The sequence below is a fragment of the Puntigrus tetrazona genome, chromosome 22 (assembly GCF_018831695.1).
Source record: "Puntigrus tetrazona isolate hp1 chromosome 22, ASM1883169v1, whole genome shotgun sequence".
In the NCBI taxonomy this organism is placed as follows: domain Eukaryota; kingdom Metazoa; phylum Chordata; class Actinopteri; order Cypriniformes; family Cyprinidae; genus Puntigrus; species Puntigrus tetrazona.
In genome coordinates this window covers 14,823,382-14,842,037 of record NC_056720.1, presented here as the reverse complement: position 1 = coordinate 14,842,037, position 18,656 = coordinate 14,823,382, and the positions used below count along the sequence as shown (strand labels likewise).

At 37.8% G+C, this 18,656-nt stretch overlaps 1 protein-coding gene across 5 annotated transcripts in view; it reads right to left on the bottom strand.

Annotated features, from left to right (window-relative positions):
• The window catches only part of arhgef3 (Rho guanine nucleotide exchange factor (GEF) 3), a 55,392-nt gene that overhangs the window by 6,150 nt on the left and 30,586 nt on the right, over window positions 1-18,656 (bottom strand). For 4 of the 5 annotated variants that reach the window (XM_043223445.1, XM_043223446.1, XM_043223447.1 and 1 more), the window contains one exon: window positions 924-1,031. In XM_043223445.1, the coding sequence (XP_043079380.1) occupies window positions 924-1,031 (108 nt within the window). Of the gene's footprint in view, window positions 1-923; window positions 1,032-6,062; window positions 6,298-18,656 lie in introns of those variants that run through there. The other variant, XM_043223449.1, reaches the window with a different exon arrangement.

Below are 18,656 nucleotides of genomic sequence, written 5' to 3'. Positions count from 1 at the left end.
CAAGTTCAGTTCTTAAGAACATCAAAGCTGTAATTATGTAATCATGCATATTCATGCTGTTGTTTTTGTTCCATTTCTTGTCATTTCTTAAATTGATCATTTACTTCAATTGTTTACATTTTACATTTAGCCATTTAGCAGACGCTTTTATCCAAAGTGACTTACAAACAAGGACAAAGGAAGCAAACAAAAGCAACAAAAGAGATACATACAATGATACACAATTTCTATAACAAGTCTCAAATGGCTTAATAGTACATGAAGCAAGGAAGATTTTTTTAAATTATATAATAATAAAAAAAGCAAATAGACCAGAAAAACAAGTTAGGGTTAGAAGACTTTTTTTGCTTTTGTTAATTGTATAATACATAAAGAAATAAAGAAAGAACAAATAGATAAAATACAAAAAGAATAGAGAAGTTAGTGGTATTTTTATTTATTTATTTTTTTTAAGAAAACAAGCAGCTGGTAAATTAATAGAATGCAAGTCTAAAGGGACAAGATTTTTTTAGACACAACAGCAAAATGGATTCAATGCCAGCACATTTATACAGATTAATAATCAGAATACAATTAAATGTTATTATATATCAAACAATAGCAATAAATTCTAAAGCAATATAGGCCCCTTTTTTTTGAAGCATTTACATAAATGTAATCTTTACTGTACTACATGTTGTTAACAATAATGAATTGAATACATATTCCTTGTCTTTGTATTTTTTATATAATGATGTTACGAGATTATCCTACTTAAGTCAATATGCCAATATATAAACAAATTAGGTCAAAAGTAATCTAAAAGTAGTCTGATTACATTAAATTAAATATCTACTGTAACTAAAATTTTTGTCATATAGGAGTAATCCACCAAGCTCTGATCAGAGGTTAACAGGGGTTATCCCGGGGCTTCGGGACTTTACCTGCAGTGTCTGTCCAATGCGTTTGAGTGGAGCAGCTTTGACTGGAGGGAGGAGACTCGCCAGTGATGTCACTCGAGAGAGAGGCTTCACCCGCTTGGTGCTAGGCTCCTGAAGATCACACACAGACACACACACACACAAGAGGTGAACACGGAAACTTGCAGCTCGCTCAAGGCTTCAGTGAAAACCTCCCTGCAGTATAATGTGATGTAGATGCAACTAAGACTCTGTTTAAAGGGTTTGAGAAATTCTTTGCCTTTCCAGTAGTAGATATCTCTGATTTAGTGATTGCCTTGAGCTATGGAAACTTTTGATTTACTGTCTACCTGGAGTGGGCCAATGGATGTTGCATTGTTAAATTATTTTACAACAGAATTCTGTTATAGAACAATTCCAGTCTCCCACTCATATGTACCACTCATGTACCCAGTAATGTGCAATAACTATGACCCTGCTGAGCTGACGTATTCCATAAAAATCTAGAACCTAAATTTGCTGTGGGTCATAGAATATGTGGTTTTAGAATACCATTACATATAGGGTTGTCGCTTGTAAAATAAAAGGTAAATTTAATTTAATTAAGCAACCTGTTAACAATATTTGAATGACTTCAAATGTAATAACCCCGATAATAAATATTGTTCTATGTGATTCTTGCTGTGCAAAAATGTATTGTTATTTGAAATGTATTCCTCCTTGAATAAAAATGTCTAAATTTGTAGTTTGAGTCTGCTGTCCATTGCTTACAATTTCAGCTCTTAACACAAATAAGACTAGAGAATTATCAGGATTCAGGACTGAAATGAGGCTGCACATGCAAAACACGAAGAAAAGCTTTCAGTGTCTGTTCACTGTCCATTCATCTGTACAATCAGCAGTCAGCCATATCATATCTGTGTAGGACAGTCAAGCTGGAGTCTGGAGAACACACACACAGGTCATAGAAATCCACTGCTTTTGTTCCCATTTGTTTTTGCTTATTTTTTATGTCAGATGTCAGAAAGTTTATGTGAGATCTATCAACATTCTTAATATATTACTGCCCCTACACTATAATTAACTAAACCATGTAGAAGAAGCTGTGAGTTGCAGATGTCTACAAGCTCCTCTGACTTTCTGAGGTTTGCTAATATGATTCTGCCTTTTTTGACCAGATGCATAATTGTAGATATGGCTCCTGGCCAAATGTTCATCCCTGTAATATAATATAATTGCTCAATATTTGCCTATGTAGGTCTTACTGTGCCTTCCAGACACGTGGCCTGAATTGGCTGGGATCAATGGACATGTATCATACTTCATTGAGGGATTTCACTGGTGCTTAAAACTGCTAAAACTAAAACATGAGAAGACTCACTACCATAAGGTCATAAATTATTTCTATAGCAGAAAGTATGTCTAATCAACTGAATTCAAAGAAAATTACTAATATATTTAAAGTTTTTAGTGCAATGAATAATTGCACTAACATATACACACACATACAAACACATGCATGTATACATTTATGAATAATATGTTAAATTTAAATATATAAAATATATGGTTATATGATATAAATTATACAATATATAGTTTATACCTTTTAACACATGTAAATATTTTACTATTATATACCATATGTGTGTATTTACATACAGTATATATATTGTGTGTGTTTTTATATATATATATATATATATATATATATATATATATATATATATATATATATATATATATATATATGCAGTGTTGACTTCTGACTCTTTAGATATGCTTTGAGTCTCCTCTTACACCTTACACCTCCAAACCCATTTCCTGTTTAGCTAATGGATTACAGAACAAAAACAAACCCACAGCATTCCCAAAATAGAGTTTACATAACACAAAACATCAAGCCGTACAGTCACCTGACAGAAACCCCAGCCACTCACACTAACATCACCTTACAAACTTAACATCATGTCACAGTTTTCTATAATTATTTACTATACAACAATAATACATGAGGTTAGCCAATTACTAATAGACTCAATCAAAACACACACGCAAAGACAGACGCTACACAAGATGTACTGAATAATACCTACGCAACAGTGATGACCTACATTTTAGCCATCTTGAGTCTGGAAGTAATTTTCTTCATTTCAAAAACGCATTAAACTAAGTGCCCAAACCAAATCAACAAGCTCCAAAAGGAGCTGCAACATTACAAATTTAATAAAGGCAAGAAATTATACAATCTCATTTTTATTTTTGCCAGTGAATGACTGCACCTATAAAAGTTGGTCAACTGAGGTACTGTATCTTAGGTATCTTCTATAGGTTTGAACTGAATTCATTAAGTTAAAGGACAAACATTACTACAACCTCATAAGTGAAAATAGTTCTCATGGGTCCCAGTAGTTCAGATAAGTATATCGTGGAAGGGGCTCGTTGGTACAGCTGTATGCAGCTATCAAAGAGGAGCTGCAGATGTGATCTGATGAGAGAGGTCTGAACTACAGCTCCCGTCATCAGGATGAAAGCATGAGGACTAATGCTTGTACTCATGTCTTTTGATGTGTTCGGCTAAGAGGGAATTATTTTTGTGGGAAAGTTTGAGTCACGCCTGATCAGGGTGGAATGACACCAAAACTGCAGTTAGGCTCCGGTTCTCCCAAGAGTCAGGAAAACCCCTTTTTTAATATGTAATACAGAGGAAAAAGACCGGCATGCTGCCTGTTGAATTTTTAAATGTGCAAAACAGCAATTCCACAGAATATTTATAATAGTACTCATGACTTAAAAATAAAATCTAATTTCACTTATGCATAAAATGTCTGTACTAATACATACAGAATTTTGACAAAAATAGGGACAAAATTCTGTCAGATTTTTCTGCTAGGATATTTCCTTATAATTATTATCTAGTGTCGTTGCTGTTAAAGCTACTGAAGTCCAACATATACATATATATACATATATACATATATATATATATATATATATATATATATATATACATATATATATATACATATATATATATATATATACATATATATACATACATACATATATACATATATACATATATATATATATATATATATACATACATACATACATACATACATACATACATATATATATATATATATATATATATATATATATATATATATATATATATATATATGTATGTGTGTGTAAACATGAACAACAAAAACAGTCAAATTATGTCAAATTATGTCAATTAAGTTTTGATATATTTATGGTGGGAAATTTTGAAAATATCTTTAATGTTCTATGAATGTAGAATTTTAACCCATATCGCAGGGTCACATTTTACTACATTGCAATTCTAAGCATTTTCTTCAGTGTTTTTCTTTATGGGTAAACAGTAACTTTGTACTATTCACTCTTGTTTACTATATTCTATTGCACATTAAGCATATACTAAACAAAAAAGATGATGGTAATTTTCAGTATATTTTTGTAAAACAGATTTATTAAGAAAAGCATCATTTTTTCTTTTCGCTGTATGTCCTAAATGACTGAATTTGATCCGATTTCGCAGATGTTTTTCAAAAGAAAAAAGACCTTGCAATTGTCATGTTGCATGAGAGCAACAGAAGTGTGTGAATTTACTGTCGCAAATATAAAAACATTGCGTGCAAAGTTGATGAAACACAATGGCATCATGAACTTATCAGTAAAACAGCTCGCCGTCAGCCTTTTCTGCAGTCAGTCATGCTATTAAAAAGCACAGACATCCCAAAACAGTGACACCAGAGACAAATGCCAGAAGGATAGTGAGCATATTTTTCAATCTCAGCCTTATAGCTGACAACATAAAACTTCATGAAAGCAGAACTGTCACTATTCACTGTTTTCTTCTGCAGTAGGCTTACGGTCAAATACTCCTGTTTTTCCTAACTATTCTACTCAGATAAAAATGCACAGAATTCTGATATAATTCAGTGCATTAACTGAATTTATTGTGCTAACTAAAAAAAACAGTTTCCTGTCAGTAATTAGACTTAAGGTTTTCTTAAAGTCTGCCATTAGTCTGCCTTTCTGGAAGTACACACAAAGCAGTAAGAGGTTCAGTAATTAAATGAGTCATCTTCAGTGAGAGTCTGAATGATTCAGAGCAAATACTCCAATTGAGTCTGATTTACCAATTATTTAATAAAAAAAGGAGCACTTTCAAATTATTAATTGTGATTATTTACATCCAAAATTAAAGTTTTTGTTTACATAATATATGCGTGTGTACTGTATATACAAACTCACACAAAAACTTATTTTGGATGTGATTAATTGCGATTAAATGTTTGACAGCCCTAAAAAATATATAATAATAAATAAAAATACACAAATGAATGATCTGTTAACATATAGAACAGTGCATTGTGCTTTGTATGCTTTTGCATGTGAAGACAGCAGGGTGTATGTTTATTAGTATTTATTATCATCATAATATTGTGCCTGAAAAACATATCACTTCATACACAATGACTTTTGTCCAGTCAAATAGTTTATATCAGCTCTTTGGATCGCTATAGTGATTTAAACACTTAAAAAAGAAGACTTCACAATCAAAAAAATCGGAGTCAAAAAGAACAAACTACAAATAACAAAACATCAGTAGTCTAGGAGTTTCTCAGTCTCACAGTAGCCTTACAAAGGCACTTTTTGATGCATCTGGACACACAACACAGCAAAAACATTAGCAGTCTAAAAAGAAACGATGTAGAAAACCCCAGCGCTGACCTACAGATGCACAAACCACATCAGAAGCAGCCAAACACCACAAACATCTGCTAAACTTTACTACACTGAAGCATATAAGGAAACCCAACCAAACCTGATTTTCTTCTCCTACATCACGTTTTAACAACGTATTTGTGAAAATACACCACAACAATAATCAAAATAATTCACATAAGCACTATATCTTAGCAAATCCACTCATTTATAAATGCTGGCAAAATTTTTGTATATAAAATATACAAAACTGAAATAATATTGAATAAAAATGCTTGCTCACGAATATTGTATACATCAATTATTAATGCAGTTAAAAGTAGCAGCAGTAGTAATAACAACGTTAGCTAGTGTTATTTTGTGTATTATCGGAGTGAGTTCATAAGATTTATCGGGTCTCACCTGCGGCTCGTCCCCGCGGCCGCTCGCTCGTTTGATCAGCAGGTAAACGGGGTAATCCTTTGCCACCATATTGATCCTGCCGCTCCTAACGCGAGGCGACAGACGCACTGCTCTGCTCGAGGACTACAGCGGCATCAGAGAGACGCAGAGAGAAACACAGACATCTGCATCTGCTCGCGGGGGCGCGCCGCGTGAGAGAGTGAACACGGAGGCGCGCCGCATGCGGCGTGAACGCGCACCAGAAAGCAGGATTGACTCGAGTTGAGAGCTGAAGATACACTACTGCAGAGGAGATCTGTGAACGACCGGGATTTATATTCTTTAATTAACGCTTACTGAAAATAGTTTTCTTCTGCAGTGAAAAAGATATTTATATATTTATATGGTATAAATCTAAGATTTCTATTATAAACCATGTAACTAAGATATTTACATGTTTTATATAAACCTCAAATCAAATAGGCTATTACAGTTGTTCTTGACTCTTCTTGGCTGGTATATTTTTAAGGCTGAACATGAGATCATTGGAAGGTATCATACTTTACATTTTAAATATTGGGTTGGCAAAATGGATCCGAAAAGTGAAAAAAGGGCCCCAGTGAAGTGTTGGGGCCAGTGGAAGCTCCCTTGAGAGAGAGAGAGAGAGAGAATACATTCGTAAAAATAATGGTTCCTTATTGGCATCAATGGCTTTTATGAATAACTGTCACGTCTCTGGACTGTGGTATTGTTTTTGTCTCGTACCATGTGCTCTGTGTGCCCTGCCTTTTAGTTCTAGTTAATTGTATAATTGTCTTCAGCCGTGTCTTGTTAGTTAAGTCAATTACGTTGTGTATTTAAGTCCTGTGTTTTGAGTTCACGTTTGTCTGATTGTTGAGGTTACCTATGTGGTTTATGTTCTGCCTGCCTGCCTTCTCGAGTGCTCCTTCCTGTGTCAAACCACCAAATGTGACAGTTCGATCGGACCAACAGTAAAGCGGCGTATTTACCCTTTTGTTTTTTGTCATGGATTCCCCCTATGACGACCCACATTTTCTCATCCTCCTGCTGGAGCAGGAGGATCGCTCTCTCGATTTCTATACAAAGGACTTCCTCGCCCTCGCGAATGATTCACGCTACCCGGACAGCTTCCTCTGCTCGATTCACTTCAGAGGATTAAACACCACCACACGAAGCTGTCTGGGGACGGCCCTCGAGAGAGAGCATCGCCGTTACATTGAGTGGGTGCTGGTATCGTGCAATTCGCCGATGACTGTGCAGCCCATGGACAACGACACCAGCCCCACTCCCGATCCAGAGCCCAGCCCATCATTTCCATGCGTCACAGAGCCCAAGCCTGAGCCCACCGATGGCACAGTCGTGGAGTCTGGCACGACCACGGAACCATCACTGAAGAGAGCCCACTGCACAACGGCTGAGGATGAGCTGATTATCCACCTGGGGCTGCTGGATCTACAAGAGGAGCTGGATGATGTCGACCTGGACTTAGACTGTATCCAGAGTTCCTGGTCCCGTTCAGCTGTCCTGTTAGCCCGCTGGTCCCGTCCAACCGTCTTGAATACCTGCCTCAGGAGTGCCCCCTAGAGATTGTTCCACGTGCGCTCCCTCCAGTGCCTGCACCACGTGCACTCCCTCCAGTGCCGCCTCAAGTTTTCCCACCCTTGCCGTCCCGCCTCCGAGTCCCGGACTCCACCTCGGCTCGTAGACCCGTAGGCTCCCCCTAGGCTACTAGCTCCCTCCTCTCCACCGTGGTCCGTCAGTCCACCAGCTCCACCAGGCTCCATCGTTCCTCCGGCTCCGCCTTGGTCAGTCGTTGACCATCTGTCGCCTCGGGATTCCTCTCCTCCGGCTTCGCCTCGTCACTCCATCCCACCGGCTCTGTCAGACTCCTTCTCTCCAGCTCCAACTCAGTCCTCTGTCGCTCTGGCTCCGCAGCATCCTTCCCGTCTCCCATCTCCGCATCGATCGCCGAAGCCTGCTGCCTCGCCTAGTTCCTCGCCGCATCGTTCTCCACCTCCGCCTCAGTCTCCTCCACCACCTGCTCCGCCGCCGTCGGTCAGCCCCATGGAGTTGATGGCCGCCTCCTCCTCCATGGCTCCTCCCTCCGTCGGCTCCACCATGGATCATCATGGCTGGGCTCTGGATCTCCGCCTGCTCCGGACTCCTCCTGGCTCCTCCCTCCGTCTGCACCTCCTTGGACTCCTGTCTGCCTACCCCCTCCTGGGGGCCGTCCTCCACCAAAACCTCCTCCCAAGCTTTTAGTTCTACTTAATTGTATAATTGTCTCAGCCATGTCTCGTTAGTTTAGTCAATTACGTTGTGTATTTAAGTCCTGTGTTTTGAGTTCACGTTTGTCCGATCGTCGAGGTTACCTATGTGGTTTATGTTCTGCCTGCTTGTATGTATTTATTTTGCCCGTTTAAGTTTTTCACTTCTCGAGTGCTCCTTCCTGCATCAAACCACCAAACGTGACAATAACCTTGAAAATCAATGGAACCTTTTAAATTCAGAAACTGTTATTTTACAGCCAGAAAGGTTCTTTTTATATTTTTAAAGTGTTCTTCACCATGGTTCTTTTAGGAACTGTTCACTGAAAGATTCTGTTAAAACAAAAATGGTTCCACTATGGCATCAAAAAGAAACCTTTATTTTTAAGTATAGTAAAAAGAAAATAATTTAAACAAATAAAACTGTCACGAGTGTGGTAAGCAGGAGAGCACACTACTAGCATAAAGGTAAATAAAGCTTTAATCTACTCAGAGATGAGATAAACAATATAAATACAGGCAGGCAGATAGGACGAAATCACACGCACATAAAGATGAGATTGGACAAACAGAACTGAAATCACAGGACTTACATATTCAACGGAATTACTTAAACAAGACACAGGTGTAAATGCTGAGACAATTAACTAAAAGTAGGTCAAACGGAAGACATGGCACATGACAAAAACAATAACAAAGTCCAGAGAACGTGACAAAAACAATAAATATATGATTAAAAAGCCCATGTGTTAATTTAGGGATGCTAATAAGCAACGGCACTCTTAAAAATAAAGGTTCTTTACTGGCATCAATGATTTCACAAAGAACCTTTATCATCCATGGAACCTTTTCATTCCACAAAAACTGTTTTTTCTTTGGTATTATAAATATATATTGGGATCTACAGGTCTGAATCTCTGTTTTGGTGAGCAGCAGCAGGAAACATGGTCCAGTCTGAGGGTTTTTGCTCTTTCCCGGCTGAGAGGTTCCTGTGATTGTGCTGCTATCACACGTGGGGAAGTGTAGCGAGCGCTCAGATCAACACCAGCCAAAACACTGATGGTAAACAAACAGTCGCCTTTGACACTCACTCAACGAGGTGCCACTCAAATAACCTCAGTCTGTTGCTGAGTGGTGCTGGTGACCCGTAGCTTCTGACCTCTGCACATATGAGATTCATAGGTCAGTAGAGAACAAAACACTTGTGTGGCCACATTAATGAAGTAATCCTGTTCTCGAAGACCTCAGACCAAGGGCTGAGGTTTTAATATTTTTATATTTTTACTTCTAGAGATAAGTGCTATTAAATATAAAGGAAATGAGTACAACAATGCTGACGGGAAAAGAAGGTTCATAATGTCATGTGCAGCTTTTGCTATCATCCTTCTGAACTTTCACTGAATGGAAAAGATTTTGTATAAAAAACTGATACAGAAATCACATATCATTGTCATTTCCTGCAGAAACAGTCATCTGTTGTTCATTATTGATGATGTTGGATTTTAACATGAATGAATAGGTATTGTTAAAGTACTAGTTACTTCACGTCGATCCAAACCTGGATGACTTTCTTCAAAAGAAGATATTTTGTAGAATGTTGGTAACCAAACAATTGGATCCCATTGACTTCCATATTTTTTTATTTGTTACAGTTAACAGCATTTCTCAAAATTCCTCCATATTACTTCATGTGTTCCACACAAAAAGATAGCCATACAGGTTTGGAACGGCATGAAGAGGTGTAAATGATTGAAAATTATTTGTATTGACATACTGTTGTAGTTTTGAGAAAGTGTGTTATGTATTTAGTGCTAAACGAAAGTAGCCCTTTTTAGTAGATCTGGTTTAATTCAGAAATGATCAGAACTATTAAACTCGGATTCATGATGAAACTCAAACACAAAAGACTTACTGAGCTTAATTTGCAATGCTGCCTTAAATGTGGGCAATTCTGGAAATTCTGTAGCAGATTTTACATGGCAATTACTTTTATGGTGCATTAAAACGCTAAGTATGCAGCTAGCCAGGGTTTGGAGCTAATTAGTCTTCACAGTGTTTTAATTGCAAATCAGTAATAATCTAATCACTCAGGCAAAAAAAATAAATAAATAGGTATTATTTAATGTAATCAAGTATGCCATTAGTAATCTTTAAAATTAATAAAAATAAAAAATAAATATATTTATTTAACTTTCATTTGTTTTACTACTGATACTTATGTTGCACTGTAGATGTGTTAATTATTTGGATATAAAATGGCCAGTAAAATTATACATATAAATCTGTAAATAAAAATGTTAATAAATCAAAGATTACATTTTGCAAGAGAATAGGATCTTTCTACTAAAAATATGCTTAATTCATGTTACTTGCTTCGTCTGTAATTTGTTGTTAGATAATTTTAGAAAGCTTTTACCTCAGTACGTTATAAAGCATAATATTATACTTTTTACTACAGTCATCTCATAAAGACAAACAAATGATAATAGATGATATTGATGATTAAGATGCTAGCATTTTTAAAAGGCTTGGATGGACTTAAAAGTTTTTTGCATCTGAAGTCATCATATTTTAAAGAAACCAGTTCTTTAGTGGAGATTTTTGTAAATGAATATCAATTGAATATGCTGTGAAAGCACAAACCATTCAAATAAATCATGCACATTTGTTCAATTGAGGTCATACAGTTTAATGTAAATTAACCACATCATAAAATATATATGAACTGCCATGAGATATGGTTGTTATTCAGGTAAAATTTGTACTTTTACTGTATTAATATTGTAGGGTATGTGCACATTTTCACAAGTAATTGATGAGTGTATTTTGTTCTTTACTGATGTCCCACAGAATGGCGCAATATAGACAAAATATCATGACTTACGGCTTCAAGAGAAACCTTCATGATCTTTCAGTGGTTTCTGTTCCTCCATGTGTTTCGCTGACTCCATGAACATCCTTAGTTTACTTAGTTTCTTCCAGTAACTCCATAGACTGATCCTGACACAGTGACTCACAATGACAATATCACAATGCACATTCAATAGTCAACTGTCATCACAAATGTTATTGTTTTTCATCGGATCAAGTACCATTTTGATCCATTTCTTATGTGGTCTGGTGTCGCCAATGACAGAGCTGACAGTAAAACACAAAAACCACAAAAAACACCTTAGTTCTAACAGGGTCTCCTATAGTGGTGGTTTGCCAGACATAAAATAAATAAATCAGAGGAAGGATTAACTTCAGATACTTCTTCAGTCTTTTTTATTCTTCTTGAGTTTTCTATGGTATTTTCAAATTTAATCTGAACAAGATGACTTCTGGTAGAAAAAAAGGGCCACAGCGTTTAAGATGTGATTAATATACTTCATGATACAAACATAAGACAATATACTGTAGGCAGATTCATAACATTTCCTGTTGACTGAACTCCTTAATGTCCTGATGGTGATAGAGGAAACAAAAAAGTTCAGTGTTTTAACTATTTTCTCATTTAGTCATTTGTTTTCTTGTTTCCCATTTTATTTTATTTTCTTCACTTCATATATTGTGAAGATCAAAATTTGTTGCTACACAATATCAGAGCTATATTCTTTGTTTTTTCTCATTGTGATGGATGGTTAAGGATATTTGGCCTTTGTGTTCCTTATATTCATATTCCTGTGACACAGAAAGACAATAATTTTCATTTTCAGAAATTTTTTGGAAAACCCATCTCACACTCCAAAATCTATGATATTCTGTTCCCTACATGAGCCTTGTGCCCTTAATTCAATGTCTAATGGATTTTTCAAACATTTTATTGTTCATTAAGATAAAATCCTGAATCTAATGACTTACTGGTGCTCAAAAGTATAATTGGAAATATTATTTAGACAAATAGTAAAGGGGGGGATGAAATCCTAATACTTGTACTAATTGTAAAGATGACCACAAACTAATGACAACAATGTTGCAAGCCTCTGCACGTTTAAAAATGGCCAAACATCTTTAATGTGAGAGACTGAAAAGCTCTGCTGCTCAATGTGCATTTTAAAGCCCTTGCCTTTAATCTGAACCTAATTGTTAATCTTCAAAAATGATAAACATGCAATCAGTTAGTTCTTTGCAATTTTGAATATGCAGGATGTGAAAATTAAGCATGTATGTGAAAAAACAACCAAAAAGTTGCAACAGTAATAAAAATAATTTTTTAATCTCAGTGTTTACACCATTTGGGTTTAGAACGAGTTTAATAGCAACAGGTGGAAGAGAATAATTTCCCATGACATTTTACTGATGGGCCATTGTGCTGAAAAATAGATAACTTAGGAAATAGGCATAGAGAAAACATCTCAACTCAGATGACTCCTATAGAAACCGTTGGACTTGAGGGAATCAGAGACTGTGACATGATTATTGGAATGTTTTTGAGAAAGTCAACATTTGTTGAAAAGGTTTGGCTTTGTAGTGCCCTCCAAAGGGTGCAGTAAAGTCATTTTTGGAGTAGTGTGCATTCACCTGTGGAGTTTCTCAATCTAGGTCAGCAGATATTGCATTTTTGTCACTTTTAACCTTTTATTGACCATGGGCCAGTTTCATATGATAACAGACCTGGAGTTCACTTTAGTAGTTTTTGCTGCTTGACAATGAATTTAAACACACAGAACAAAATTCCTTGTGTTTTAGATATTCAGTGGTGGCATTCCTGTTTTAATGTTAAATTAATAAAAGTGCCAACTTTTGTAACTTATTCCTAGAGGTCTACAGGTCAGCAGTGTGTAGTTACAATAATTTTTAGGATATCTTTTAACTTTAACTGGCACTTATTCCCCTGATGGAGAAGCCACAAGAGATTATACTATGTTTCCTCCTGCCTTTGTGACAGCTTTTTCGTTTGTCTCAAAGTAACCAGAAGTCTCTGTTAAGGTATAAACAGGAAGAGTAGGTAAGTCTACTGTATTATTAAACATTCTAAGGAGGTTTAGGAGCCAGTATCATATATAACCTTGCAGTTCGACTTTGAGGCCATCTGTAGAGTGTCCTCCAGAATAATTCTAAAGGTTTATTGGATTTAAAGGGCTATTCACATAATGGCAGTTAATTTAAGTCTTCCGTTGAAGCAGGATAGCACTTTGCTGGGCTCCTGAACCCCTTGTACTGTAATAGCAGTCAATGCAGACTGTCAATAATCTTTTTTTGTCTAGATTGGAAACACTAGAAGTTAAAAATTTAAATAACGTATTTATGCAGTTTGGGAAATACACAATAACTGTATTCATTGCTTTGAAACCTTGGTAAAACATAGGGTGAGCTTAAAGAATAAGACAAAAATTGGATTAGGGAACACTATTCAAATATTATTATACAGTTGCATATTAATATGCGTATTAACAGCATAATGATTGTTTACTAGTAGTTATAAAGCACATATTAAAGCCAAACATAACGACCACAAAGACTCAATTTATTATTTACAATTAATTAACAAGTTATTATTATTATTTTTTTTTTAATAGCTATTGTGATAACAGGAAGTAGGGCACATAAAGCAAGGACCCAAGACAGAACCCTGGGGGACTCAATACTAGCTTGCTTTTCCTCAAACTTTTCTCTTTTTTCTGGTTCTAAGGTATTTAGGTAGTAGGCATTATACCAGTGAAACAAACTAAGTTATTCATATAAAAGAATCTTCCATAAAGCATGTCAGAAAAAGGTGACTCAAATAGCCAAAATATGAATATCATAACTGACACATAACTGAGCAATCTTTACATTCTGTGCTTCAGTGCTGTTTCAGAAACTGGCAGTGTCAATGTTACGTTACGGAACGTTATTGGGTTTTCTTGTATGTTGTTTTCTGCTTATTTCAGTTTATCCCTGGTCGCTGCTGATTGGTTGCCTTTCATCCCCGTCGTCCAACCAATCCTGTCGTCCTGCTTCCCTGATTGGTTGCTTCACATGCCAGCATTTCAACCAATCCTGTCAGTCTGCTCTCCTGTTTTGTGCAGATAGTGGTCCATTGCTCAGGCTTCAACCAATCGCCATTCTCAACTGGGTTTTAAAAGCCTAGTTTAGAGACTGATGGGTTAGGCTTTTGTTTGAGACTCATTTTGTAAATGGTTGTCATTGTTGGTGGCAGAAAGACTGGCTAAGGAAAGCAAGCCACGTGGTTTACATCGCAACATATAGGTGATTCTTTGTCTAGAGATACACTAGGTAAGGTGGTGCGTGCCAACCTATGTATTTCTTAAGAAGAGTAGTTTAGGACGTCCTGGACGTTGAAGATTTTCTTTTTCCTTTTCTTTTATTTTTCTTAGGTCAGTTTTAAAGGGGAACTTGGTTGTAGTTAGAGTGGCTTTTTGGTTTATCTGTTCTGCTTTTCACTTGAAATGTTTTCTTTATGTAAATATTTCTTTAATTAGTACTATTTCTTTTGCACTTTCATATTCATTGTAAATAAATCACCTCATTCAGCATCTCGTTTGTCTCGTGTCATCGCTTTGGTTGTAACCAGTGTTGGATATTCAGCCTACCAATGTCCCTTAAATTTAAGTGTGCGAACCACACACCCCTAGTCCATCGTGGGATCGTAACATTTTTGGGGGCTCATCCGGGATATTAAAAGTCCCGAGTTTTTTCTTTGTGGGCATTGGTTTGGTTGGGCTCAACACGGTTGACAAAGCGATTTCATTTGTAGCGCTAGTTATAGGGTTCGTAGAGGGGGTGTTGTCTATTGCTTAAGGCAAATTTGTTTCTAGTTCAGTACGCTTCCTTGTATTAAGTGTGGCCATGTTTAATTTGGATTCATTTATTAGGAGTCCGACTCTTGGGGAATTTGATAAATGTCGCAAAGATGACTTGATTCAAATTGCTGAACATTATCAAATTGTAATAAGCAAACAAAACCTTTAAAAGAGAAATTCGGAATGTTATTTATGATCGGTTGGTCGAACTGGGGGTTTTTGCTGTGGGTAATGTGACTCCGAAAGAGTTGAATCCTCTCAGTGTGACTGAAAGACCGTGTGCTCCTGAACGGACAGATACAGGGCAGGATAGTGATACAGCTGAGGGTGAAACGGCGGTTGAACCTAAGGTTGCACTACCGCCCTTTGATCCGATATCGCCTGCCTCGTCCGATTCAATGGCAGACAGCAGATTTAAGTTGCGTCTGGCCAAACTACAGTATGAGGCTCAGGAAAAAGCACGCGTCCACCAAGCTGAGTTGGAATTACAATTTAAGATTCGCCAACTGGAGATAAAAGCCGATAAGCAGGTTAAGCTGAGACAGCTAGACATAGAAGCTGCAAAAGCTGCACGCTTGGCTTCTCCCATCCCTGGTTCTGGTATAACCACAGCTGCTCCGGTGAGTGCCCCACCTGCCTTGTCCAGTTCGTACCATACTGACGTAAGTAAATATATTTCACTCGTTCCAAATTTTCGTGAAGACGAAGTTGATTCATACTTTCAAGTATTTGAGCGTATCGCGTCAACCTTACATTGGCCACCTGACATATGGACTTTGCTATTACAGTGTAAACTGTGTGGCAAAGCCCAGGAGATTTGTTCGGCGCTTTCAGTTGAGGAAAGTTTAAATTATGAGACGGTGAAGTCCGCAATATTAAGGGCTTATGAACTAGTGGCAGAAGCATATAGACAACGATTTAGGAACCATAAAAAAACTATGCAACAGACTTTTGTAGAATTCGCTCGAGAAAAGAGCTTACTGTTTGATAAATGGTGTACAGCCACTAAGACAGTGGACTTTGGTGAGTTGCGTGAACTTATTCTACTTGAAGAATTCAAGAATTGTTTACCTGAGGGTATTGTTGTATACTTGAATGAACAAAAAGTAAACTCTGTATCCCAAGCTGCTGTTCATGCCGATGAGTTCATGCTCACACATAAACCTATGTTTTCTATTGTTCGCTCAGGAACATTGACAGGGTCCCGTTCTAGACCAGTGGTAACTGTGACCCAGCCAACCCATTCCTCTCCTCCCCGGCCTAAGGTTAAAACAGATCATGGGATAGAGATGAGAGAATGTTACTATTGCCATAAAGTTGGTCACTTGATTGCTGATTGTCGTGCTCTTAAAAGTAAACATGCCTGACCCACAACTGTAGGATTAATTCAGTCTACACCCAGAAGCGAACAGTTATCTTTTGAAAAGAATGTTGAAGCAAGTTATCATCCGTTCATTTTTAAAGGGTTAGTTTCCACAACCGGTAACCCTGCAGATCAGCGACCAATCCAGATACTTCGGGATACGGGTGCTGCCCACTCTGTGTTGATCGCTGATGTGCTTGTTTTGAATGAACAGACATCGTGTGGCACAAGCATTCTCATGCAAGGTATTGAAATGGGTGTTGTTAAAGCCCCTGTACATAAAATCCACTTGCAGTGTGAGCTTGTGAATCGTGTCGTATCGGTAGCGGTGCTTCCAGATTTACCGATTAAAGGCGTGTCGTTTATCCTCGGGAATGATATTGCTGGGGGTAAAGTGATTCCGTCATTAGAGGTTTTTGACAAGGTACCTGTACCGCTGTAGATGACGAATTGTCCGCGCGTTTCCTGACACTTTCCCTGCATGTGTCGTGACCCGCTCTCAGGCCAAGCAGCTGGATAATGAGGAGTTTACTCTTGAGAATACGTTCATGCATATAGACAAACCTTCATTATCAAGAGCTCAGGGTGTGGAAAGACCTTGCATCCGTGAAACAGATAAAGAGGAGTTTCGGAAACTAAATTTACGTATAACTCGTGAGCAGATAATCACAGCACAGGGAAATGATGAGACTTTGAAACGTTGTTTTGATGCTGCGCTTTCCCAGAACAGTTGATCCAGCAACCAGTGGGTTATTTTGTTGAGGATTCTTTGTTGATGCGTAAGTGGAGTTCCACACTTGAACAGGGAGCTGACTGGAGTACTGTATACCAGGTGGTCATTCCTTCTGTGTACCGACACCATGTACTATCACTTGCACATGACCATGTTCTATCCGGTCATCTAGGAATTACTAAAACTTATCGCAGAATTCTGAGGTTTTTCTTCTGGCCTGGTTTAAAGCAAGATGTTGCTAGATATTGCCGGACCTGTCAGACTTGCCAGTGCAGTGGTAAACCAAATCAGGTAATCCCAAGTGCTCCCCTTACTCCAATACCCATTGTACAAGAACCGTTTGAAAGAGTAATCATTGACTGTGTAGGGCCGTTGCCAAGGTCAAAGGCTGGTAATCAGTTTCTTTTAACGGTTATGTGTGCTACAACTCGTTTTCCTGAAGCGATTCCGCTCCGTAAGATCACTGCATCTACCATTATTAAAGCCCTTATGAAGTTTTTTGCGACATTCGGACTTCCTAAGGTTATTCAGAGTGATCAAGGGACAAATTTCATGTCTGGGGTGTTTAATCAGGTGTTAGGGACACTTGCAATTCAGCACTGTGTTTCCAGCGCTTACCATCCTGAAAGTCAGGGGGCACTTGAACGGTTCCACCAGACATTAAAGTCTATGTTACGCAAATATTGTCTGGATACAGGTAGGGACTGGGATGAAGGGGTTCCTTTGATGCTTTTTGCTGTCCGTGAGGCAGTACAGGAGTCTCTTGGTTTCAGTCCTGCCGAGCTCGTGTTTGGACATACGGTCCGTGGCCCTTTAAAGGTGTTGAAGGAGAACATTTTAGCCCCAGAGTCCAAGTGCCAAATGAATGTCCTTCAGTACGTCGGCCGGTTTCGGGAGCGTTTGCGTGAGGCTTGTTCCATGGCACGTCAAACTTTGACCTCTGCTCAGAAGACCATGAAACCGAGATATGACAAGAAAGCAATAGCTCGAGAGTTTAAATCCGGGGATCAGGTATTAGTTTTATTACCTGTTCCTGGATCTGCTTTGTCTGCAAGATTTGCCGGTCCATATACAATCAAGAAAAAATTGAGTGACACCGATTATGTTCTTCGCACACCTGAGAGGCGTCGCAAAACAAGAATTTGCCATATTAACATGTTGAAAGCCTATTATACACGGCAGTCTCAACCTGAACAGGGGAAAACAACAGTGAAACCTGTTGTTGCTCCTGTCGTGCTTGTGACTGGAGACTTGGAGACTGATGAGGATGGTTTAATCCTACGTAATGCTCCGCAACAGTGTGCTTTGTTGTCTAACTCTGAAAAGTTGCGAGAATTACCTACATTGAGTCATCTATCTGATTCCCAAAAAAATGATATTGAGCAATTAGTTAGGACATATCCAAATCTTTTCCGCGATACCCCGAGTCAAACTACAGTAATACAACATGATATTGATGTGAGTAATGCAGCATCCCTATCGTGCAAATTCTGTGAAAAGGGA